Genomic DNA, 26,567 nt, shown 5'->3' with positions numbered 1-26,567 from the left:
ATGGAATTGTGTGAAGCAAAGGTGTGTCACTAAATTCCTCCATGTGGAAAAAAATAGCAACCACTGACATTCATAGATGCTTGCTGAACATTTATAAAGACCAAACAGTGACTGTGAGCACACTGAGGTGGTGGCTGATGAGTACCAACAGTAGCTACAGCAAGGTGAAAGACAAGCCACATCCTGGACAGCCATACAGATTTTTACAAACATGCAGACTTTTGTTCTTTGCTGGCAAAAATGCATACCTAATGGTGGTGACTACACTGAAAAATGGTGTTTTGCAGCTGAGAATTTACTCTATCAAATAGTGTTATTGTGCTCTTTGTATCTGTTGCTGTTTGTATGGAAATAAATAGGAGGCATTACTTTCAGATTGACCTACATATATGATACTAAGAATATGTCTTACCTTCAAAGTATTAGTGGATCTACTTTGACAAAAATTAAATTTACTTTGCCATCAATGCTCTCCTAATTTCTTATTTATTTCCATATAATATAATAAGCAGACATTATTGAAGCATTTAGCAATCTGCACAACCTAGAAGGATTTAGAAGGATATTCTGCCATTTACTTGCTCAGTGCATGGTGCTAGAGGCTGAAAATGAGCAGCTAGTAAGAATACTAGTTTGACCAGTCCTGTCACCAGCTGGAGAGGTTGCCATGTTATACGATGAATGAGATCAACATGGCAGCTTGGAGTCTTTAAAGCGGGCTGACAAGAGCGATAGAGCAATTTATAATATCTCCTGGCTGGTTTTCAGGAAGGACTGGGCGCTGACTACTTATTTCAGAGTCTTCTGTACAATTAGTTTGCAGGCAATATAATTTTCTCACTTACTCCTTAATAGAATCTTGCAGCTTGCTGACTGATAGAATAACAGCGGATAAGTAAAACTCCTGCCTGAAGTGCCAGAAGATAATTTGTATATTCCTTTCAGTAGCATAATGGACTTCTACAGTCTGGCAGTTAAAGGGCTGAGTAATGCAAATTAGAATGACGCTTGAAAATAAAAATATATGTCAAATCTTCACTCCCCAAACACATTGCCCTGCGCCATAATAACATAAAGGGATTTATGCCCAAGTCCCTTATCTCTCCTCATGCACTGATGAATATTTATTTCAAAAGTTTTTTCTTTTCTGCTAATTTTTTAAATATTATTATCTCAGCCACAAGATGAGAAAATATTTCCAGCGCCCTAAGCCTTTCAAAAGCAACTAACTCACTAAAAATAATGCCATTTCATCTTCAGGCAGCAAGTTAGCTGCTAAAACGTAACGCTGCACAACCTGCTCACTATTTTCAGATGCTTCAAACTGTAAGATCTTTACAGACAGCTCAAGGAAAAGTTGGCCAACATACCATATTTTCCCCTCACCGACGAGGTTCGAAGGTTACCTGACCAAGACATGGGGTCACAGTAAAACTTCACTGACACAAGGACACACTTGATGGCTTTATGAGCCAGGCAACCAACTGGACTTAGCCGAAAGTATCAAGGCCCTTCTGACTATTGCTTGTGCAGAAGAGACTGTAACATGTGTCAGCAGTTTAGGGGCCTCACAGTAACAGGAGTTAGAGCCAGGACAAAGGCCAAGTCACCAAAAGCACAGGCCTCAAACCTTGGCCTCTCTCCCAGATGAAGTTCTTGTCACCAGCAGTTACAAATGAGGGATCTCACAGATAGCTGAAGTATGGAGCTGGCTGTAGGAACTGGCTGCCATCTGTGGGACAGGCTGAAATCAAGTTCTCTCTTCCAGAAATACTGACAGGAATAGAAGCTGAAGACACCAAAATCTTAGCAGAAGCTTTATTTCCCTTTTCACACCGTGACATTTGACATTTTAACACTAAAGATGTAAACGGATTGTATGAAGTATTGGTATCTGCCCAGAAAATCCGTAGAATAAAAGAGATGAGGAATGCTCAGATACAGGTTGAAAAGGTGTTCAGGAATAGCTAGAAGACACTTAAAACAGCAGAAGGAATGGTGACATCATCAGTACTGAAATCTATACTGTGTGGGAATGCAGATACAGAAGAAAAAAAAATAAAGGGTACAGGGGAATTAATAATTCATTCTATGTAATAAATTCTGTGATATAAACTGCTTGTAGAATTGGATTTCAGTATCTCTTTATTTATATCCAATAATGACTCATTTATCTCCCAAACTCTCTGTTTGAGATCCTGCAATCAAGTACCTATTTTTAAAAGTGTTATATTTAAAAATCAAGTATTATCAGTGGCTCCCCTGCATAACTGGATTTAAGTTTTTCTGCAATAAAGTCTACCGTGGATACCAACCTCTTGCTCTGTTTTCCTGGGTCACAGAACCTGCTTTTGTGAACTTCCAAATGTGAAAACTCAGGCAGCAGTGATTATGGCAGCAGGCCTTCTGGGAATTAATAAAAGATAAGTCTTTGCAGTGAGACAGGAGAAATCAAGCCAACACAGACTGAATAGTGCTGTGTTAGGTGATGCCATGATAAGTAATCCAACCAGAAAAGAAGATATCCAGAGAAACTGAAGAAGAGCAGGTGGTGATAGAACTAAAGAGTGATAGGCTGACTTATGAAAAGAAGAGAAGAAAAAGCCCAAAATGGACTTAAAAATGCATTTGGTTTTTGTAGGTCTTAGCAAAGACCATCTGAGGAAAATAAAAATAATTTCTGTCAGGTCAAACTTTCAGTTCTTCTAGGCTGTGGTCCTTACTTTGAAATCAAAACTCAACTGAATTTAATTATGACTATTCTCACAAGTTAAAGTTTTCATTTTGTTAGGATTTCAGAAAAAGGGTCAGACTGGAACAAGGTTTGATCTGAACCAAACCAAATCAAGTTTTGGCTGACAAACCCTTAAATGGATTCACATGATACTGTAGATAGGTCAAGGAATTATAAATCTATGAATTCTACTACACGTTATCCGTGGCTGATTAAGCCTGAAGATGACTGTATTCACCATTTTTCAACCAGGTTACTTCGGGAACAATATTGCACATGCACAGTTACAGAATATTCAAAAAAGCAGTTCTCATATGTATTTCCATTCAAAAACTCAATAAATAAATATATAAAGATGGTAGGGCCATGTAAAATGGATTATGCTCATGCTTCTGATGATTGTGCTGTCTTTTCTGTTAAAATAAGAAACTCGGGAAGCCACTTTTTTAACTGTTCTACACTGCAAGATTGTTCTTGACAGAGGGATACTGTCAAATTAAAATTACTACATTTTAATTTAAACAACTGTTTCAACTGTGTTGCTTAAAGCATGCCATGGTAATGCGCTACTGAATTACAATCTATTTAGAACTTGTAAATTGTATTCTCATTGCTTTTTCTTGTATTCTTAAAAAGAAATGTGAACAGAGATTTAAAATGAAAACATAAAGGTGATTCTGGTTTCTCTGAATATGTGGTATCACTGCATTAGCTGCTTACTTTAGGTAGACAGATTTCCAGCATCATAAAAAACACCATATTTTTCACTATACAACTGATACTAGTAGGGTTTGAATGCCACTTGTAGGAGTTCAAGTACTTTGATTCCCATAGGAGTCAACCTCTATCTTCAACAGGGCATCAAGGACATTTAGATCCTCTCAAGAGAGAATCAACAGCATGAAGATCTAGCTACTCTACCTTTCTACAGAACTGATTCCCTGTCACCTGGGAGTCACTGAAGGGCTGTCCAAGTAAGAAAGACTGAACTGTGTGCATTCTGTACCTACTGATACTCTATCTGGGCCAATTCTAATATATTCTTTCAAGGTAGCATGGATGATTGCCATTTGTTGTCTATGAACACATAGAATATCTCATCTTCTAAAGTTTTTTTAAACTAAATGACTTTCAAGCAGTTTAAAAAAACATTTCCAAAGACATTAAAATAAATGATTAAAATAAATCACTTGCTAGTTGAGAACTCACACACTTTTAGCTTCAGTCTGGACAGAGCTTCGTTGTTGGGCTGGGGCTTTCAGAAATTTGTTTATAACAAATAGAGATGCATGGCCATGATACATAGCACCATACCCCATATTGTTTTAAACCACCTCTCTCTTTTTGAGTGCTTCCGATGCATTCAAAAAAGCCACTGCACAAATCAGGATCCTCTTTCTTATTCCGTAATAATCTAAACTCAGCATATAACATAAAAGGCTGTAAGGAAAGTAGAGACAGTAAAAAAAGGATAGGGCCATCTGCATCCTTCTGAATGTCTCTGGTTCTCAGATTTCAGTGTGATTATATTTTATTGTCTCATCTTGTTTGGCTGCCATAGTTACACATTGACATTACGATAGACGTGTTGGAAGTAATTCCTCAGTAGTTTGGTTGGCCCACAGGCATGGAGAAATTGGGAAAAAGGGAATAAACCTATCATTGCTTGCTTAAAATATTCTCTGAAAGAAATGCTGATGCACAGACTAACTTAAATAAGAAAGGTGAATGCTTTAATCAGGTAACGGTGGATTCAGGTAACATTTAGTGTTAGGCTCACTGGAGAGCTGCCATCTTGCCACCAGAGACAAAGTCCACAGACCTTTGCACCAAGATGCAAGCCTCCACCCTACTTTTCTATAAAATCTTGCATTGAAATAAATATTGTAAATATGTAAATATGTTGAAAAGTAAATACGTGGAAAAGCCGTAAAGTCTTGCTTAATTTGCTTTCATTTCTTCCACAAAAATGACATGCAATATTATTACAAGAGTTAGCTTTGAGAGATGTAAATTAAGCTTCAGAAGGCATTTCAGTCATGCACAACTTAGAATCAAACTCTATGTTGCTCATTTGAAATGTCACCTTCTCTGAATTTATATAGCTAAGTCTAACTTCCCTGATTAAAACTTCCTGATTAAAACAAAAATTTATTTACTGTAAAGTGTTTGTAGATTTACAGATCAAATTGGTTCAGTAATGGGTAAACAGTGGAAAGAGGGTTGAAAAGCCTGAACAATAAAGGGATTAAAAATAACTTTGAATATTTAAAAAAAAAAAAGTGAAGAAAGCACTCCTAGACAGCATGAGCTTCAGCTAGGTCCTAGATTGGGTAGGATTTGAGGACCAGAGGAACCACACTACTGCAAAACTGTAGCTCTGAGGGCTTTTAGGCTATCAGCATAAAATGAAATAGCAGATTTGGTCCAGTTCGCATAACGGTATGGTGACCAAAAGTATTTCCAGGATGGAATATTTCTTTGTTTCTGTTAGGAAACATGGCCAGGCAACAACTTTCAGGGATAAAGGTCTTAAATGAGAGAGCTGAGGGTAGGATTGCAAGGCTTCTTATTACTGACGCTTTACCCACCCTGTGTATAAACAGAAGACTGCTTACCCAATATTTTTCCCCCCAAAAATAAACATATAAACAAAAGAACTGAAGGCCTTGAGCTATGACTATGAACTGTGCAAAAATATTTTAGCTTTTGTGGGGTAGATTCAAACACTGTTCAAGGAAATAAAAATAAGCTGTGACATTTTTGTAGCATGCCTTACTAGGAAGGCAATATATCAATACCTAGGGCTTTTCACACTGCCTTTTCAAGCAAGTTTGAAGACAATAATACTAAAGAGTCTAAAGACAATAATCCTGAAGAGCTGGAAGAAAGCTGTCTAGATGGAGGTCATTATTTTATAGAGAGAAAGACTAAAATAAAACAAATAGTGAATTAACTCCCATCATCTTTCTACTGAAGGCAAGAGAACCATTTCAGCCCACTTGCAGAAAATGTTCAAGTTAAAAGCACTAGGTAATTATATATTATTAATGCAAAATATGTACTTACTAGTCTTTATAATAACTGAGCAAATAAAAATGATTAGAAATATATTTACACTAAATATTCACTACAAAATATATGGTAAGTACTATAAGACCTCTGTTTTGGACACAAGATTTTAAACCCAGCTGACAACTGAAAATCCTTTTCTCTCTTTTTTTTTTTAATGAAAGCTTAGAGATTCAAGTTAATACAGTGAACAGCAAAAACTGTGGAGAGACCCTAAAAATCAATGGACCTGTTACTATTTTTAGGCCATGCTATTTTTTACTATCCCTGACGCTCAGCCAATTTTGGGGAGATTTGGCTGTGTGTGTGTTTCTGTGAGACATTTGAAATCAGCCATCATGTAAATTATCCCAGAAGCAAACAGAGCTGCAGCTGAGTATGAGGCTGAGCAGAGAGAACATCCAGTTCTCTCAGCCCTTATATGTCACAAGAGGGGGGAGAACATCATTAGATTCTGCTATGACCTAAGACTACACTGATTTTGTATAGTCAGCTGTTTTTTTTGTGTGTGTGTTTTGTTGTTGTTGTTTTGGGTTTTGTTTTAAATCACATAATTTCTATTTTCTGTTACCAATTTTTATCATTATCTATGCATTCTCTATCACAGCGCCAAATTTAAATATTTCAGTTGTATGTTAAACAATTTATATTCAGAACAGAAAAAACTCCTCTCTTGTAATTCAAGAAAAGGTTCATTCAATTTTCCTTTTACAGAACTACCGGAGATTGCAAGAGGCATGAAGGAGAAGAAATCTGTCAGCCAGAAATGGATATTTTTTTAGTCTAGATTTCTACCATCTGAAAGGGAATGACAACCCCCATTATCTCTTTAAAACAGGTGTTCAGTCTACACTAGAGGGAAACTGACCTCTTGTAAGAGGCTACCCAGTATCTCGTGATGTGCTTCCTGCCTGCCTGCTTTACGTAAGGTGCTGGTGGTGAGCAGACACTGCACTGGTTCTCTGAACAGCTGCCTATGGCTTTCACCTACTGAGATCTGACAAGGCTCCTTTGAAATGGAAAGAATGGAAAGAATCCCATTGACTTAGTGGAAAGGACATCAGGTCTGACATGAACACAAGATCTGCTTCACAATCTCACTTTGTCAGCTCAGCCTTGCTCTCACTGAAGTCAGGGCAGTTTTGCCCATGACCTCAACAGGAGCAGCACTTATGTTCTGCGAGTCTGAGCTAATTTAGTAACTCATGAATGATAAAGCAAGAAAGGTCTGGTAAGAGAAACATTCCTTTTCACTGAATCTATAATTAATTACACATCACAACCAAATTATAAGGATTTAAAACAAGCAACTCTTTTAATTAAGATAAGCTATTCTTACATATGCGTAGTTGGAATATTTGACTCACTTTACTCTGCTTTACTACTCTGTATTTATAAATTTCTCCTTTTTTTCCTGTTTTCTTATTTGTACTTATTCAGCTATCAATTTGTTTTAAAAACAAACAGAACAAGAATGTGCTGTGAACCAGGAAGCAAGAAAATGGTAGGGGAGAACGACCTCTAGGAACACTAAGTTCTGTCATTTAGAGCAAAACAAACTCAGGAGAATTTTTCCTCATGCAAGCTCAAAGGTAGAACTTGTCTATTCAAAGCATGAGGAGTAGCTTTTTCTTATATACTTCCTGTCACCTAACACAAATGACGGCTTGATTCACCAAAGTGCGTAGCATCCATTATTTTGGATGGTATCTGAAAACTCTTAAGCCTGCGTCAGTTGAGTCAGCACCATTTCTGAAGAAGCTACCATGACATTATGATGGTAACATACCTCCTATTCTTAGTATCTTTGTTACTGCTTTTCCATTCAATGCCAGGTTTTGCCTCATTGCATTTTTTATTTTTTTTTTGGTCTTCACAGCACCATCACCTGCTGATGCAGCTAGTGCTCTAACCCTGCTGAGATGTTTTGCACAGCTGCCAGTTCTAACTTGAGCTGTGTGGCCAAGTCCAGGTTGCTAATCTGGAGTATGACGTCTCTGTCTTGTGCTTCCATGCCCAGAAACTTGCTGTCTGTGGTGTGGTGTAAAATTGCAGGCTATATATTACAGCCAAAAGTCAATGCTTTATTCAGTTAAAGATTTTGATGCATTTTCTGATGCTCAAAATACAACTAAAATCATCATGCATAAGTACCATTTATAAAATCAACGTTGCTAGCTGCAGTCGTCACTTGAAATTTAGCAGCCACAAATACAAATTGCTTCACCGAGATTTTTGAGCTTTCCTGAAAATGTTCTTGAAGGTCAAATGAAGTCAGCTTTTCTAAAAAAGCAAACGAACAAAAAAAATACGTTCTGAACCCAAGAAACTAGGAATTTCTGAGTGTATGTTTATTTACTAATCGCAAACTTTGTAAAAATCAGCTCCGTTAAAACCACAGAGCTCTGCTGTTTCTTTCTGATGGCTGTATGGCATTGTGAAATGGCTGTTTCATGCTGGTAGAAGGCTCAAATCCCCCAGAGTAGTGGATTTTGTATGGTTACAACAATTAGTTGCAGAGATTAAAATGGACAGGTTTTATTGATAAATTAAAAAAAAAATCTTAGTAATGGCTAAATTTAAAAGAAAACATTATTTCTGTTTATTAACTGTATTATGAAATGTGGAAGCAATATATTCTAAAAACTTTTATCAAATGTTTCAAATTTAGAGCCATGTGAAACTGCAAACTGAAATTAACTTTGCTGTCCTTACTATAACTCCTTTTTAAAAAAGCAAAGCACACCACCAGGTTGCAGTGCCTTTCCTGAGGATTCCAGGTGCTCAACATCTATGAAAATCAAGAAGGTTTTATTGAGGAGCTTATATTTGGACTTAGCAACCTAATTTTAGTCTCTGAAGTTTGAATTTAATTTAATGTGACACTATATTCCTGTACAGGCCAAGCTTGTCCTCATGTTCTTTAAATAAAGCACCTTCAATTTTACTTGAAAGGATGATATCTAAATGAAAGTAGAAGGTTATTTTGTCTCCACTGGTCCTGTAGCTAGACCAAGTGGTTGTGCAAATTATTCCATTCAAACTAATTTATGCCAAAATATGTGGCATATTTGTAACAGGTATCGAGAGCAGATTAACACAAGGTACTGGGCAGAGACCAAAAGCTGTCAACTTACTCTCCAGAAAATATGATCTTACAGGCCATGTAGTGAACCTGTTAAGGCCACGGTATATTGTATGGGTGAAAGGCCACTTTATTAATAGTCTGACACGAACAAAACACTACAGCATTACATATTGTCCCATTCTTAAATGCACCAGTGCTTTGATAAAGTTATAAAGGATTTTTGTAGGAATTTAAGTATGGTAGTGGTATAGCTAGGAGCAAAACCTAAGCACAATCTGTGTGTGCCACAAGGTGTGTTCAAGAGGTAGCCATAACAACCTTAACAAAATAATCAGTTTTCTTGGCAGCATTGATGAGAATCCATGAGGAACTCCTTCAGAAAAGAGAACTGAACATGCACTGGATTGCTCTACTATTTTTGATAAGCAAAATAAATGCAACAGTGGGCTTAACACGACAGAGCTTACGACAAAGCCCAAAGGGGCTTTTTCACAAGTAGCAATGTAGGACCAAATACTATGAAGAACAAGAAGCTATGGCTTGAAGTCATAACATCATTTAATCTAGGGCTGTACTGCTTCACTTTGAACAGAAGAAGGAAAAGATGTTTAAAGAATCACCAACCTTGAATTGTCCTCTTGAAGAAAGCCTTGCAGGCCTCGCAGGAAGCCACTCCATAGTGGTACCCTGATGCAATGTCACCACACACCAAACACAGTCTTTTGGGCATCGAGTTCAGCATATATTCACATTTGGTCTGTGAATCTTCAGCGATGGTACTGGAGCAGTCATCGTACCGTTTCCTGACGGGCCCGTTGCCCCCAAGCCCTGTGGCTGAAGGGTAGAGGGGAGGTGAGTCCAGCCCATTCTGATGTCCATTCATGGTGGAACTGTAGCTCCCGCTGGCGTCTGAGGAGCCACCGGGGCTGTGGTGGTTGATGCTGTCCGTCAGAGAGGCAGGGCTCGACGGCTCCGTCTTGATGTACGACGAACAGCTAGAATCAATGTGTCGATCTTTGCTTGACATTCTGCAGAGAAGCCTGGAGCAGAGAGAGAGAGAGAAAGGAATCTGTGTATTAAAGACAGTGCTCGTTTGGTCTGCTCTGGAAGGGTTAGGGACTGCACATCATTCATTCATTAGTCAATACCTCTTGTTCTACATGAAGGTAATCAGCATAAGGGCACGACAGAGCTTTGTCAAAGCTCCAGACAGGCAGTAAACAAAAACTTTAAGAGACCAAACCCGTCTGTTGTCCCCTCTACCTGCCCTCTAGGTTACATGTCAACTTCAGATCAGCTCTAAATTCTGAAGTTGTCATCCAGGGAGTCAAAACATCCAGAAATCCCATTAGATTACTAAAATACTAAAATTTCTTTTTCCATCAGCCCTTTTTTTTTCCCTGTAAATTTTATCATTATCAGGAAAAAGTTTTTTCAAGTTTGAGCACATAAATGTTTAGCTCTGTAATTAATATTTGTCAATACACTTGAATAAAACATGTATCCATCATCTATTGAACTGATCTCAGAATTGAAGAGCATGTCTCCCACGAGCTTTTTTTTTTCTTTATTAATATTGCTTTATTATATATATAGCTATTTAGTAACCGAGTAGCACATCAACTGGGGACTCTAACAAGTAATTAAGGTTGGACTCCATTTTCACAAAATCTAAGTGAAATGATTAATCAGCCCTGGCTGCAATTACTTTCTAGCCATTATCCTCAGACTAACCAGTAATAACTACGCCAGCATCCCATATATCTGCAGCTCTATAGGATCTGACATTTTACGTGTTCCATTCTTGGATTAAAGAAATATATTAGAGGAAATTTTAGATAGAAGTTTTGTCTTTCAGAAGGTGAGATTCTATCTTAGTTCTCACCTTTTCAGCATTAAGCATCTGAAACAAAATCATAAAACATTTGAACCAATAAATTAGCACTTCCTTCAGGGGAAAAAAAAAAAATCTTGTGCATTCCATCCCCAAGCATAATATTATTTTTAAATACATTCTAGGAAGAGTAAAGAACAAAAATAATAATCTGAAAGCTCTGAATCAGGTACCATCTTCATTTTCTACAGCTGTGATTACGAGACCACAGTTGCAAATGGCCTACCCAGCATTTTCCTGACAGTACCCTATGAAGCTGCCAAGTACAGATGACAGTTATAAGCATTTCTCTAGAATCATTTTCAGCAGAAATGCAACTACTCCATAAGGCCACCCACCTGGAGCTATAGATCCACAATTTCAAAGCAAGTGCTTGACTGCAGACAATCTGACAAAGTAACTTTCTCAAGTCAGTTTTGAGCTTTTGACATCACTCATTCAACTTTTTGCATGTTAAATATAAATGTGAATGTATTAAATGCATATGTACTAAATATATATGATTTTCCACTTCAAGCTCCAGAATCAAAAGGAAATGAATGTAAAATAGACATACATCCAGAGACTTGTCATATTTTCCAATGAGTGTAATCAAGATCAAAGTCTGACCATTCCTTGCAAGTATTTGCTTAGGATAAGATTTACGATAAAATCAGTGCCCATCAGTATCATTTAGGATCTCTCAATCATTGTAAATTTTACTGGAAAATACTACTGAAAATAAGCTAGATGTGAATTTGGATAATGCCCAGACTGATGTGCAGAAATCTCACCCCCCAAACTTAAAATCAGTACTTATTTGGGAAGGTGGAAGGAGCATGCTATCTGGTGTCAGCAAATAAACCAAGGAAATGGGAAGGTTAAAGCTGTGGAAATATCTTATTACACTGGACCACCTGCTTGTGTTGTCCTTTCCTCAAGAACTGGAGGGGGGGAAATCCCCTTGCCAGCCTGCGGTACCGTGTGCCTTTTCTTCTGCATCTGCTGCCTTGTAGCCGTCACTGTTAATGAGTGCTGTAATTAATAGATAGCTCTCTCTTGTCTCTCTACTTGCACTCCAGGCTAAGCACTTTTCTCGAGTCAACGTTTGAAAGAAAGCGGGTCGGCGCTGACATACAGCAGCTCTGCGAATTCCTTTTAATTTAGAGCACTTACACCACCACTCCACTTATTACCTTATAATTACTGGACTGCTCTCACATACATTACGATCTTAGACTGGAGTTAGAAGTTATTAGGGTACTAAAACACGGTGTCGCACTGTCTCTCTCTCCTCTTTCTTTGACACAATTTTATACAGCCACGATTAAAATTATCAATTAACTTTCACGTTCCACCAACTTATTTTTTATATTGTTTCTCTTTACATTAACAGTGAGGTCCTTTTTAGTGAACAAACAGGTACCTGGTGATCTTCTCTTCCCCCTCCTGTTAAAACTCCTCAAAATGACACGTCTCAAAATAAAGCAAGAGACCTGTTGTGTACTGCCTCTTGTGCCCAGTTTGATGGTGCGTTCTTGTCTCTCTAAACCCCTCTGCTGCTTTTTTCCTTATTTGCACAATAATGAGCTTGAAAGTCACCCTCCACTTCCTAGAAAAGCCATTTGCAATTAATTAGTTGTCCAAATGTATTGGTTTTAGCCAGTGCAAAAGCGGCTGTCTCCACTCCAAGCAGTCAGAACCGAAACACAGTCACAGTTTTGTGAGCATGAACACGCACCAGAAGCTCTGTGCAGGCTGGAGCCTGCCTGCTAATGCTCCTGCAGCAGTGCTTTCTGGTGCTGACCAAGATATGGCTGCTTCGAGCTGCAGCTTCAAAAGCACAGGTCGGCCTGGTGCAGGATGGCAAAGTATGGCCCATCATAATGTTAACCACTCCACAGGAAGCAGAAAATACCAGCCAAGGTCTCAAGGAGAGAGAGTTTCTCTCCCCTAGAGCAGGGAACCAGGGGAAGGGCTGCGCACCCATGGGTGGCACCAGCGTCCATCACCCTGCTCTGTCGCTGCCGTGCCACAGTTGAAGGGAAGAGGCTGAGGAGGCCCCATGCAGATGGCAGCTCGGGCCCACCACTGCGTCACCAACCCAGCACCGGGAGCAGTGCCTAGGCTACAGCCCCTCCCTCCGCTCCTCCTAATTACTACTTAGCTCGTTACCCTGAAGAATTCCTAGACACCACCACATTATAGTCTAAAACTACAGTCGGAGCTTAATTCTCCCTTCCTCTCTCTGTCTGAAATTCTACAGCTCTATTATTCAAGCCTGAAATATTCACAACTATCTATAAATTCAATTGTCAGCCGGTGGATTTTATTCTAAACCTCACTTCAATCTAAAATTAGAGGCACTAAAATTCACATTAACTCTAAGAGGAATGTAGTGAATAAGACTTTATTTCAAAAGAACACCTTTTTGTCAGAAAGAGCTATTTTCAAGATGATGGCTTTATCTGCATTCAAAGAGAATAAGCCCAATTCCACATTGTGCTGTTAATGCAAAATTTTTAGGTCACATTGGATTAATAAAAATCTAAATTTAGTTAAGGTTTATGAATAGAAATAACATGTGTCATATAAAAACGTGCAGTATTTATTTTAAAGCCTTGGTGGGGTTGTTTTTTTCCTTTACTATATTTTAAGTCAAAGCCACAGCAGCTCCATTCGGGGTAGGCTGCGTGTGGGGAAGTTTCCAAACAACTGGGAGCACTTGGGTGAACTTTGAGGAACTGCGGGGAAAGCAGCTGATGGGCTCCTGAATCATTCCATACTTGCATGCACGAGGAGCTACACAGGGTGCTGCAAACTGCTAGCAACACGCAATATGTAGTAGAACTCCTCACATCCTTGCTAAATTTGCTTCCCAACTTCTGTCTTTGAGTGAGACCTGAAGCCCAGTCTCCACTGGCAGAAAGGGACACCGACAGAGCACATCAAGACCCAGCCCTGCTTCAAAGTGGTCTTAAACAATAGCGAACAAATTGTATGCTGTGTGCTTATGGAAGGTTGAATATATTAAGAATTCATTAATGCAATCACATTCATATTTCCATCTACCTGCCACGTTGCTAATGATATTGACAGCGCTGACACTAGCTAAATCAGTATCAATATACAAGCAGCGTACAAAAATTAACCACATCTGATTACAGCATATAGCCTTAGAAAAAGAAGGCCTTTCCATTTGAGTCATATGTATCCATGCACACAATTGGTTCAGCAAATTGTTTTTCCCGTATTATCAATACCTAAAGGAGGTCAAAAAGTCCAAGTCAGTTCTTCCTAATCTGCAGGTACATTTCAGGAACAAAAAGCTCTGCTTACAGTATCATTCACTATTTCAGAGCTGTACTGGTGGCTTCAGTGAGAGCAGTAATTAGTCACAATAATTACAGTGAGCACCTTTATTACAGACCAGCACAAAAGCCCATTTTTACCTGCACATGAAGTTTACAATTCTTCTCTTGAAAAGAGAATTGCTCTATTTCCATAAAGGCCAGGTAGTTACCAGCTGACATTTTTAGTGACAGCTACTGGTGGGAGCAGCAGTGAGGCAGATGTCATTATGCACACGTAGGTGCTCTGTGCATTAACAGGGCCATCCATCTGATTCTCCTCAGGCACGGTCCTCTAAACCACATGCATGCAGACCCAATACATCTCACCTTGTTATCCTCACCCTTTGGCTGCAAGAACCATTACCTATAAGCAAATCCATGTGAAAAGACTTCAGCGGAGTGAGGAATGGAGCCCAGCTCCTCGCTCTGACCATGAATAACACGCTTCCACCCAAATACCAGGCTTGCTTTCTGAATCTGCACCAAAATCAATAGGGAACTACGAGACACACTGCAGTAATTCCCACACCTGTGCCTCTGAATGCAGGAGGAGGAGACTTGTGTTGAAAGGAATGGCAATGCAGCACCTTGCACAGACGCCTGTAATACCCCAAGCAGGAGCCATGGTGCAATCTCAGCTGAGCTGCTTCACATCGAGCATTTTTTTTTCTGCTCTAGCTAATTGCACTCCACTAAAGTGACAAAATGTGAATCACTTAGGAGGAAAATGGGCACCAGCTGCTATTGTCAGAGAATGGAGATGCCAAAGAAAAGGCAAGTGACTGAATGAAGTGTCATGTCAGAAATCAACGGTGCAACGTGTGATTTGAGAAAACATGACTACTTTGCAGAGACAGGGTGTCATTATGGCATCACAGTAATACGGTGCTTTGACAACTGCTGGCTCTAACATATCATCATTGCATTAAGGTGCACTGGCTTAGTTGGGGGAAGGAAAAGAAAGGATTTCTTCTTTTAATAAGAAATATTGTAAGGTCCACTTAGTTAACCTACTGTATGAGATCATTAATTGCAACTATTGCTAATCTCATTCCGTGCATGCACAAACAAAACTGTCATTATGTATTAGGTCTTTGTTAATCAACATCCACGTACAACCACGTAGTAGAATATTCCGCGCAAAATGGAATGCCTGTGGCTTTGTACTCATACATGCATTTATTTAAACTGTTGCGTTTGTCATTATTTCCTGTAATTTCTTCTTTTGCTTCAGTTTTCCTGAAGCCCTCACCACCTCACCGTGGCAAGGCAAAGCGCTGCAGCAGCTGCTGCAGTCACAGAGGGAACACCGCCTGCAGCCCTCACCGAGCTCCCAGCAGCAGTGACAGAGGAGCGCCCAGCATTGCGCCGGCCTGCAGGCAGCCTGGGCTCTGCTGCAGCACTCACTGCACACTCACTTGTAGTTGTGCAAAGCAATCTGAGTCTTCACATTTGCACCTCACCAGAGCCTGTTTTATAGGTCGCTTTTAAAAAACAGAAATTTTTCAGGTAACTTGCAACACCTTGGAAATGAGGAGGAACTATTTTAACACCCCTCCTCTACATATAAATATTTGTTATTGCTTCCCTTTCTATTTCAAGTTGATTCCCTCTCCTTCCTGGTTGATAAACTTTGTTAACAAGAAGGAAATGATCCTGAGATACCCCAATGTGTTGCATATTATTGCTGTTGACAGCTCCTACATTTAAGGCTTACATCTGATGCAACAATGCATACTACTATCATTTATCTTTAGCTCATTTCCTCGGCCCCATTTCCTCCAAGGGTGAGCATCTCTTGTTTAGAGCTCTAAATACTGCAAGTGAGCAACTGGCAAATCAATAAAACTCTTAAATGCATAATAATACTGCGTAATTACTTACATGATGTTTGCATAATTAACTGTCTGAGGTGTTCCATGATATAATGGATACTCAGAGTACGGAATAACCCATACGCCTATAAAACACATACTGTTTATATGAACAGAAATTACGTTTAAAAGTCTCATTCTAATAATCCAAATCAGGCCCTGGCACTATATGACAGAAAGCCCTCCTCTCCTGCCAAGCCTAAATCAATTCTTATGGCATTACTTTGTAACTAACATGATATTTCACTGATGATGACTATTATCCTGATTACTAGGAAGTAATGTAGTAACAGCAAAAATACACTTAGATTAAACAAACTACTGCTATTTAATCAATATTATTGAGACAAACTAAGTGTTTTAATAAGTCTGTATAGATGCAGTAATGCAGGTTTAATTAAATGCATCCTTAGACGTGCACAAGCTCTGCAGCCTACAGCTCCTATGATTTGACAGACTGGAACATAACTCTTCTGAATTTAAAAGCACTTAAGAGCCAACAGCATTTAAATCTTTCCATGCTACAGAATAACTGTTCTTTTCATAAGGCACTTTTTGGGGAACAAAAAGTAAACAGGGAAGAATAATTAAAGGCCTTCCACCTTTGGGCCAAAGCACCAGACACCTGAAGAGGTGCCAGCCCTCAGTAAGACAGCTGCCAGAGCATCCAATATATGGTACTGAAGCACACACCTACAAACAAAAATAACTCCAACTGAGAAGCAAAAAATAAAGCTGAGAGGAAAATCGCAGAGCTGACCTTTATGTTTGCACACATGTAAGCAACAAATATCCTATTAGCTGTTATGCACTACCAACAGACCACCACCACAGAAAGCTTCCCGCAAAAAAGACCAACTTCTACAAATGTTGTGTATTTTAAGTAGAAAGAGATGCTTTTTTCTATATGCTCTGATTAATCAGCTTACAAATACTCAAAAAAAAAAAAAGGGGAGGGGGAAATACTAATGAGAAGACAACACAAGAAGTAGATGGCATTTTACACTGAAAGCATTCTGGGGGTTCTACAGAAAAGGAACATGTGATTTTGTCTGTTGTGCATATACATATACACACACATAACAAAATCATGACCTACATATGTCTTGTTAGACATCTATGTCTCAACTTAAACGTCAGTAAATACTTCATATTCCTCCTTGATTTTCAGGTTTCTCCTCTCTCCTGTTTCTAACATTTCTACAGTTAGACCAGGGCTGTGGTTTGCACTTACAGCTCATCAGAACACAGGATTTCAGACTCACCGTCCCATGCTGACTGGCCCCTAGCATCCTAACATCCCCCAGCTGTGCTGCTGTGGTACATACAGTGGCTCACATGACTCAGCTTTTCAGAGCCTGCAAACGCTGGGCCAGACTTCCCACACCCTGGTTATAAGAAAGGCTGTGATGTGACCATTAGAGTGATGGCCAGGCCTCATCATATGAAAATCAGTCTATTGAATAGAAGAGTAAGGTTTTATTGCTCTTTATTTTTCAAACTGCAGACTAGTGCTTTCAATTCACAGCACATATTGGAAGAGAGCGACACCTCTGTTTAGGGAGCCCAGTGTTTTCGATGCTGGAGCCCCATTGCATGGAGGATGCACTTGATGGGAGCAGGTGGAGCCCACCTGCTGCCTCCAGCCCCAGGGGACGTGATGAAGTGTCAAGGAGTCATCTGATCATTAATTGTGAGGATTCTTTTCTTATTAAGAGAAGTCAGCTGAAGTAACAAACAAACATCAAATGCTACATTCAGCTACTTCAAGGGAGAAAAACACAGAACTATGGAAATATGCAGAGATTTATTCAAGAACATAACAGGCTTTCTAAAGAGGGATTATTTTGAAATGATTATGCCATCAAAAGCAGTTGCTCGGCCCAGTCAGTAAGCCAGTACCACAGATCAGAGACACATAGCTGCCACTCAGCACTTCTTGAAAGGAAAAAGGATGACAAAAAAAATGCCTTCAATCTCAAGATAAATTTTGTATCATGAGATTTTCCCCAATTTCTGTTGGCATTTCCCTTCTCTCAGAGAGGTAGAGCGTTGGTGTGAGCATGCCACGTACCTTCCTCCTACCCAGCTCCCTCCGTGATTTTCTCTGGATCTATAATGGGAGAATGATAATTTGCCAGCCAAATTGCAGGAGCGATTAGAAAGAGAGTACCAGGAATAGCAGCAGGGAGCCAGCGCCTTGCAGGGCTCAGGACTCAAACTTAGGAGGCAGCGATCTCCTCTCTGCCCCGAGCCCAGCCACCAGCCCCAGTCCCCCATGCGGCCGCAGAGCCACTTGGGGAGCTGGGAAATGGCGTTTGCCTGCAATCAGCCTTTAAGTGAATGTTTGTCCCAGTGTGCTACACCATGCTGTCAGCTAGCAGCGGGGAGCCGCCGAGTTGTTACTACATTTGATTTGACTGCCAGTAGGAAGCTTTATTTCTACCAACTGTTCATTGCCAGCTCTGAGGATCTTCTCTAACTTTGAGAGATTTTTATTTTTTTTTAAATATAGTCTATTATTTTGCTCTCAGCATATGGCAGGAGAAGCTTCCCATCACTACGCATCACAGCAGTCTCTCCACTTGTACTTGCTGCCACAAACACCAAGCAGTAATTGTATTAAGGCACCTGTAGCGTGGTCCTGGCACACGCCAGAACAGAGATCTTTGCAGGCGAACACCCAAAGAGGAGGTGCCACCATGGATATTTACGTAAGCAAATTGAAGCAGGGCAATTTCCTTTTGATTTTTCCTGAGAAATGTGAGGTCAGAGCCTGGAGGATCAGACGTGAAGAGAAGCCAGGCGGGTTTTCCTTCCCTAGAGACTCTCCAGGTCTCCACACGCTTTCCAACAGAGCCTTCAGGAAGGTTTGTGTTCCCTTGTCTACTACTCACATCTATCCCGAAAGGTTTCTCCTCTGTCAAACAAGATCCTGCAACTTTAAGGGTTGTTTACAAAGCTTCCTCTTCCTACCCAATAATGATGATTTTGATAATTAGGATCTAATTATAATGGATCTGACAACAAATTCCAACAACGAAAAGCGTCTTTAGAAAAATGAAAGCATATGCGTGAATAGTGCAGGGAGGTGGGGCGGGGAGAGAAAAACATTCCTATGAGACAGGCTGAGAACTCAGCCTGAATGGAAAAGTAATTAACACTAAAGAGCTAAAACTGTAATTAAAGAAAATTTCATTAAAAGGAGGCAGGTGATTCCACTTTCCTAAATATGACAAGGTGCTGTATAAAAATAAAATAGCAGCCGCTTTCAGCGTGCGGAGCAGGAAAGCCATGTCTTTAACCAGATCAAATTCTGGAAATTGGCTGTCAAGACGGGATTGTTCTGATTTATACCCGTCTATCAAGCGTATGAAAGAGAGAGACAGGAGAGGAAAAGAGGCAAGCTGCTGTCGCTTCCATTCGCAAAGCACCTTTAATTTCCACGGCACCATCTGTTACCAAATCTAATTCACATTCCCTCCTAATCTGGTTTAGTTCCGTAATACTAATTCTTCCACTACTCTTATGGACATTGCTCTCAATAAAAAGCTTTGGTTCTGGGTTGGTAAAAAATTGAATATTATACAGTTAAGGTTCTGGTGACTTAAGTGAAGCATGTTGTCCGTTAAAATGCACTCCTGGTAAAAGGATTTGCTTCCAGTCAGTGCAGGGATCCAGAACTGCTCCTGTTTGAGAGCAGCAGCCATGGGGCGGGGGGGGGGGGAGAGGGGGAATAAGGGAGAAACCACAGCTGATGACAGGAAAGTAGACTGGGGATATGAAAGCAGAGGTTGTCATAAAATACAATTGTTGTCAAGTTTAGTCACTTTCAGTACTGGCTATAAAATCACTTTGTCACGGTCCCGTATCGAAAGCTTGGAACTGTATTTTTGCTAAAAAAAACTAAAAGTAGAGAAATCTAAGTTGCTGGGGAGGGGGATGAGGAGGGGGAGGAATACTTCAAAATTATGAGATGAAAATGTCTGTAAGACACCAACAAGTGAGGGACAAAAATTCAAAAGTGGTTTAAAATAGTCTCCTGAATAGCAGTATTTCACAGAGAGCCACAGCCTGACTCTTAGGTATGTGGGGACAACGAAAATCCCGCTCATCTTTGTGGGGTCTTGCTTGGGAATAGAGCACAGGACAGACCTTTCCTGCATCGCAGCCAATCCAGAAAGGCAATGGGGGCTCTGCTGCTGTAAAGGTGGCTGGGCTTCTAAAGTTTCTAAATATTCCTACCAGTTACACTTACTACTTATATTGTGCTAACATTGATGAATAATATTCAACTTTTATGTACTGATTTTAATGCAGACTTTGAAATGCATTTCCAGGGAATTCAGTGTCCCATTATCTCCTTCTCATGGATGAAGAGACAGTGAAGAGTTGTTGAGTGCTCCTTCACCAGCTAATAACGTGGCATGGGACAGAACTGAGGTTCCGGAAAATCCCAATCCAATTTATTTTCCATTATTTTTTTTTCTTGTTGCCATTGCTTTCATGAAACCACAACTTGGAAGTCTGAAGTTTTACTTCTATTAAGGGAACTTGCCTTGAACTTCCAGAAATGAGATTTTGATTATTTTTACATAGATTTTTCTATAAGGGAATATTATTTTACGGTTGAATCTATCTAAATTAAATCTCCTCTTACATCTACATTAAAATGGTTACTTTCCTGTTAAAGTATTTCTTTGTGTGCAGCCTTCCCAAAAGTAAAGGCTATGGCAAGAATGACTTCAGCCAGCACAAAAAGTGACGTGTGAGCAATGAGTAATTGTGACCAGCCCAAGGTTTGCACCTTTTCTTTTTTTTTTCTTTTTTTTTTTTTTAAAGGATCTGGAATAGCAGAGACAGACAATATCAGGAAAACAAATACTTTGATAAAGCAGAAAAAAACCTCCAACATGCAAAAAGAAGTGCTAGTGTTGATCAGATGAAGGAATAACGAATACAAGAAAATTCCTGGCAAAAGAAAGGATTACAAATTTGTAACAGTTGTGAAACATCAGTGAACAGAGTTGTTAATTACAATGGTGACCACGAATTCTGAAGAAGTCTCTTCCAGTACTACTGCATGATTCAAAAATTGCTGGGTAATTTTATAGTGTTATGTTTGTAATTTAATGGGAAGAGTAGGTAACACAAAATTAAATTTATCCCAAGTACAACACATCTGCCATTCAACATGGGTCAAAAGCCTGTTATCGGGGAATAGACTCACTGACTCTGAAGCTCTGAAAATTTTTGGCAGCTAATGGCATTATTCCCCAGCCTAGCCTGTGAATTCAGAAGGTCGAAGATCCTGGTACGCTGATACATAAGATGCCACTGGTATACCACCATAACTTACTGCATCCAGAAAGAACCACACTGACATTGAAGGACTCAGAGGGCATAGAAATCTGTACTTCTTTGAGCATTTGTGTGATATGAGTCCTACCTGTTAACACCAATTTCTATTTCTACGCTATTTTCTACATTCCTTAAGTTCTGCCAATGAAAAGCTCTAAGACAAAATTAATCTTTTTCTTTCATTCTTTTTCCTCTTTGTTTTTTTTTTTATCTATCTTGATTCTGGAGGCTCTAAATTAAGAGTAAGTAAGAATACTTGGGTACGCTACAGATAACCAAAGCCATCACATGCTGAAATAAATCAAAGAATTTACAGAAGCAAAAATCTATGCAGGTTAAGTCCCTTCTAGTCTGTCTTGGATTGTAATGTGTGATTGCAGATTTTTTAAAAATAAATAAATAAACATTTGGCTTTTCACAGTTCCTCGTTCTTCACATATTGCTACGTGTAACTTAAACCTACTTATGCCACTGGGTTTACACATCAGAGCTTTGCCTCTGGATACAAGCAGCAAAGGTCAGCAAGGAACTAGCCATGGCAGCTTTCGCTTTCCAAATGTTTGCATGACTTCAGCAAGTTTGCAGGATGAGATTTTCACCAAGTCCTGATAAGGTTCCTACACTTGTACCCTTTGCTTTCTATTTTGCTAAGAGTTACAGGAAGAAATGGAAAAATGTTCTGAAAAAAACATCTATAGTAACAAATGTTTATCAGACTAATTGTTACACTCAGAACAAGTGTGCTGCTACTTGCAACTGCAAAGCAATCATATCAATATCCTGCAATTACCAAATGTTCAACCTGTGGTCACCTCTTGGGTAAGAATTCATCAAGAGATTTGTCTAAGAAAAGCTTTACAAGAACAGCCACACACTAATTACTTCATACCACACACTCTGCAAATTGCAGTTATATTTTGATGACAAATTAGCTTTCATTATTTCAGCAGTGTGAAATCTGGATCAAATATGCATTCTTTGTAGATCTAAAATTCCTGCTTAAGCCCACCGTGTTTGGGTAAGCAAGGAAAGGAAGACGGGCTTGAAGAAAGCACGATGTTCCACCAGTAAGTTAACTGACCACACACATGTGAGCCCAAGAAGTGCTGGGCCTCACTGGTTCCAATGCAAGTTTGAGCTGCCCAGTAAACTGAGTCTCAGCCCTAGTCAGCTAATAGAAGTGCATTAAGTGATTATTTTACCACATTGGGCGTTACATTTTGTATCACAGTAGGTCTAAGTTCTGGCATAAAAAGCCTCCTGCAATTCACTAAGCATCCAGAACACCCACCACACTGCTCCACTCTTTCACTGGCTCTGGGCAACGGAGCAGTCTGACAGTAGCCTTCTGATATTTCCATGTCTTCCCAGAAAGAATGGCCTGAAGTTCTAAAAGAAACAAGTTACGAGCAGCCAAGATAACACCAACACACTGAAAACTTTAACTGCCCATAGATGGAAACATGTGGAGATCAGTGCAAACACCTAAGGGAGGCCATACCCAACTCACTGTCAGATGTGAAATGGGATGTCACCTGAAACAGGTCAAAGAACAACAAACAACAACAGCACATGATGGTGTGTGATTGGCTGGCATTACATTGTAGGGGCATTGTTATCCCACAGGTTTTACTAAATATGAGGGTCCAAGATTTATGTTGTGGGTGATAAGGCCAAGAATGCTGAAGAAGTGGAAAAATACGGCAACAGTATGCAGTACATCACTGCTAAGATAATTACTTATATAAAAAGTTGGCATTCTCAGGACTTCCAACTTGTAGAGATGAAATTTATATATCCAAAGAAGACATAATAATAACCTGTCAGCCTGTGGTGATGGATATGTTTTTAATCCAAATGACCACAATCTCCAGTATACCTGTCATGAAGGGACATACCAAAAAATTGAATTTTCCTTTCATAATTCTTTAACTTGAAAGGGAAAAAAAACACAGAAGCATGATAAGTGGCTCATTCCAGTGGGCAGATGGACAGGCAGTAGGAATATGAGTATGAATAAAAGGCACTGTTCCTTCACTAATGCTATTTTCACTTGTTACGTACTGCAACTCAGATAGGTATTGTATTCCTTCCTCAGACAATTCAGGCATACTTCACACAATAACAGACTGCTATAAAGACTAAAACGCGTATTATGCTGTTCAGATGTTATTGGAAAGCAATAATTTGTAACAAACTAGGACAGATGCACTGCTTCAGGTATCTCTCATTGACCTGAGGCACTTTCCCACAAAGGTCTCCTATTCTTAATTTCTCTGTTACCAGCAAGGAGTATCTAAACAGTATATTTTAATTTCTTAAAGGTCATGCAAAAAAGAGAACATTGGCCAAAAAAAAAAAAATATATATCAAATAAATGCATTGGTCCCTTCTGATGCAGAAGGGAAAGAAATACTCAGCCCCCTCCCGTTCCCTCCACCCACCACACAAATGTACCCACTGCACATTCTCCACAAATCTTACCAGGTTTGCATTCTTCCAGGGGCAAAAATGACAAAGAAATTTAACTAAGTTAATTTTAAGTGTTGAAAATGTAGGCAGACTGCTCAGTTATTTAATTTTAAAAGATCTTCATTTTCCCATCTGTGTTATGGCAATTTTATTACACATTCGGCAAATTTACAGTAACAAGATGTTCCCCTGACAAATTAATCACTTTCCAAGCATTTTATCATATAAATAAAATATCACCTCAAGAGAGAAAATCAGCTCAATCAGTTGATTTAACCCATCTTTCGGGGAACTCGTCTGAAACAGATTGAGCGCATTTTTTCTGAAGAGGGACTGCACACCTCCTCCTGGACTCACAGCTCATATGGTGAGGTTTTTTCAAAAGAAAATCTTTAAGGCTAGCGGATGGCATGCAAGGTTCTTGCAGGAAGAGCTGCTACACGGCTGCAGCAACAGACCTCTACCAGGAACAGGGACCATTCGATGAGGAGGCGGTACTGACATGAATGGAGGCACTACACTTCCCCTAGCAGCACTGCTATCTATTTCGGCAACACTTCTGTTTCGCAGCAATCATAATATACACTATACACATAAAAAATAATCTGCCCTATTGTTTTAGGAATCTTGTAATAAAATAATAAAACTAAAATTCCAATCATTTTTGCAGCTGATCAAACCTGCTTGTTGTTGGCTTTTAAATTTCCCCAGAACTCTCCACTCATTGTGGAAAGCAAATTTTGTTTTTATGACAAATACGAGACCGGCAACATTAGAGATGTCACACGCGAGCAGCAGAGAAGTGGCTTCAAATCCAGTTTTCCCAAACTAATCCTTAAAACATCTCACTGCCTTTCTGGAGAGAATCTGTCGCTGGAGCAATTTAACCTCTGTGCCACTTAACCTCTCTCCCCCCTTTCTCTGCTCCATTCAGGGGCTGCCAACAACAAGCAGAAACATGAACCAGTAGGACTGGTTAATGCTCTGTTAATGTTATCAGAACCAAAAGCTTTTTGTTAGAGACAAAAAAATAAACCTCAGCCAACTTTCTTATTCTTTACCTGGAGTTAACGGTACTATTTCCTTGCTCCTGTATCAACACAGGCATTTTGTAATTATTCACACATTAAAAAAGCCCTTTTGCCAGAAGAGGCACTCCCCCAGACAACACAGATACAACATTCACAGGAACAAAGCTGTAGGTGCTGAGGAAAAAAAGAATTCACATGTCTAGGCAGTCTTTTTTATCTCCTTTCACTCCCTCAGCAAAACACTAATTTGATCTGCCCAAATGCTAACTTATATCATATGAATATACAATAATCTACAAGCCTGAAAACAGCATGCTTTAAGGAACGCTATCATACAGTGACATAAATGCTAGTATTTGCTACTTAGCCCGTGTAATTAATAATGCTGTAAATAGTCATATCAATACTACAAGGCATTAGCATTAAAAGCTACTAGCTCTGTATAACCCTGAATGGCTTAGGTGTTAGCAATAAGGAACTTTTAGATGAATAACTATGAATTTACATACAGCACCAAAATTTCATATGTTACATGCATCTTTTACCTGCCAAAACATTCTTGTTTTAAGAACTTTCTAAAAAAAATTACTCTGGATTCATGAAACGTGGAGGGCCATGATCTCCAGCAAAGTATTCTGAGCACAGGTCAGAGCAACTTCAAATCTTTAAATGGATACTGGGAAAAATAAAGTAAAATAGTTCTTAATCTCACACTTTTATTTGGGGGAAAAATGTTGTATATTTTGTGCAAGATGCAAGAGAATGAGGTCAACTTAAAAGGCTTATTATCCACTGATCCCTTCCTCCAAGTACTTAGCTAGGAAATTTACTACCTAGTGACCTATGCACGCAGGTCTTGCAGGATCAGATCCCAAGAATCAGTGTTTCACTTAAGGAGCAGTTTCTTCAGCTATCACTAGAAAAGAGGGCAGTCTAAATGCAAAGTCTGTGCCATAGAAAACTTTCTTTTTTCCTTTAAATGTAAGAACAGGAAAAATACTGTTTTTTTACTTAATGTATATATTCAAAAGACTTGGAGCAGCTGGAACTGTAAGTCAAAGGAAAATACTCTGTTCTTACCCATTACGCACAAACTGACCATGTTTGATCTAAACATAATTAAAAGCAATGTTTTCATTGAGCACTGAGGTGTAAAGTTCAAACACTGGACGACAAAAAAGCACAAGGAGAAGAAGCTACTTTCTCCTCAGTTACATCCTCACAGCTGAGCAAAATTCAGTGAGTTAAGTGACATTAGAACACAGCTCAGAATCCAGCATCCTGCTAGACAGCGAAGGCCCAGGTGGCAGTGCACCCACTGTGGAAGTGGATGAATTTGATTCCCTGCAGTAAACACTCAATTGCTTTCAAGATTCAACTCACCTGGTTACAGGATCTAGCCAGCACTTCATAATGAATCTTAGCCAAAGGGAAAATCTTTCAGACCTCACACAGGCCACAAGGCTCCAGGATGAGAGGCAACCTATGCAAAACATTGGATCCCTTGCTCCTTACTGAACCCAAATTCATACTAACATGCATTAATTCGGTCAGTATCTAAATGAAGCCAAGCGTCTTCCATTGGTACACCTTTCACAGCCTGCTGATGGACTTGAAAACTTCTGTATGAGGCAATGAAATACTTCAGCCTTCATGTTTGAGATGAGCAGAATTCATCCTATTGGCCCTTCAATTAAAAAATTTAACTC

The 26,567-nt window shown here is 39.4% G+C and overlaps 1 protein-coding gene across 5 annotated transcripts in view; it reads right to left on the bottom strand.

Moving 5' to 3' along the window:
• The window catches only part of ESRRG (estrogen related receptor gamma), a 366,441-nt gene that overhangs the window by 112,070 nt on the left and 227,804 nt on the right, over window positions 1-26,567 (bottom strand). For all 5 annotated transcript variants that reach the window (XM_021393159.1, XM_021393161.1, XM_021393160.1 and 2 more), the window contains one exon: window positions 9,519-9,934. In XM_021393159.1, coding sequence (XP_021248834.1) covers window positions 9,519-9,921 — 403 coding nt within the window. In that variant the 5' untranslated portion in view covers window positions 9,922-9,934. The remainder of the gene's footprint in view (window positions 1-9,518; window positions 9,935-26,567) is intronic.

This window comes from Numida meleagris, chromosome 3, assembly GCF_002078875.1.
Source record: "Numida meleagris isolate 19003 breed g44 Domestic line chromosome 3, NumMel1.0, whole genome shotgun sequence".
NCBI classification, from domain to species: Eukaryota; Metazoa; Chordata; class Aves; order Galliformes; family Numididae; genus Numida; species Numida meleagris.
Note: the sequence above shows the minus strand (reverse complement) of the source record. Positions and strands in the feature narration are given on the sequence as shown.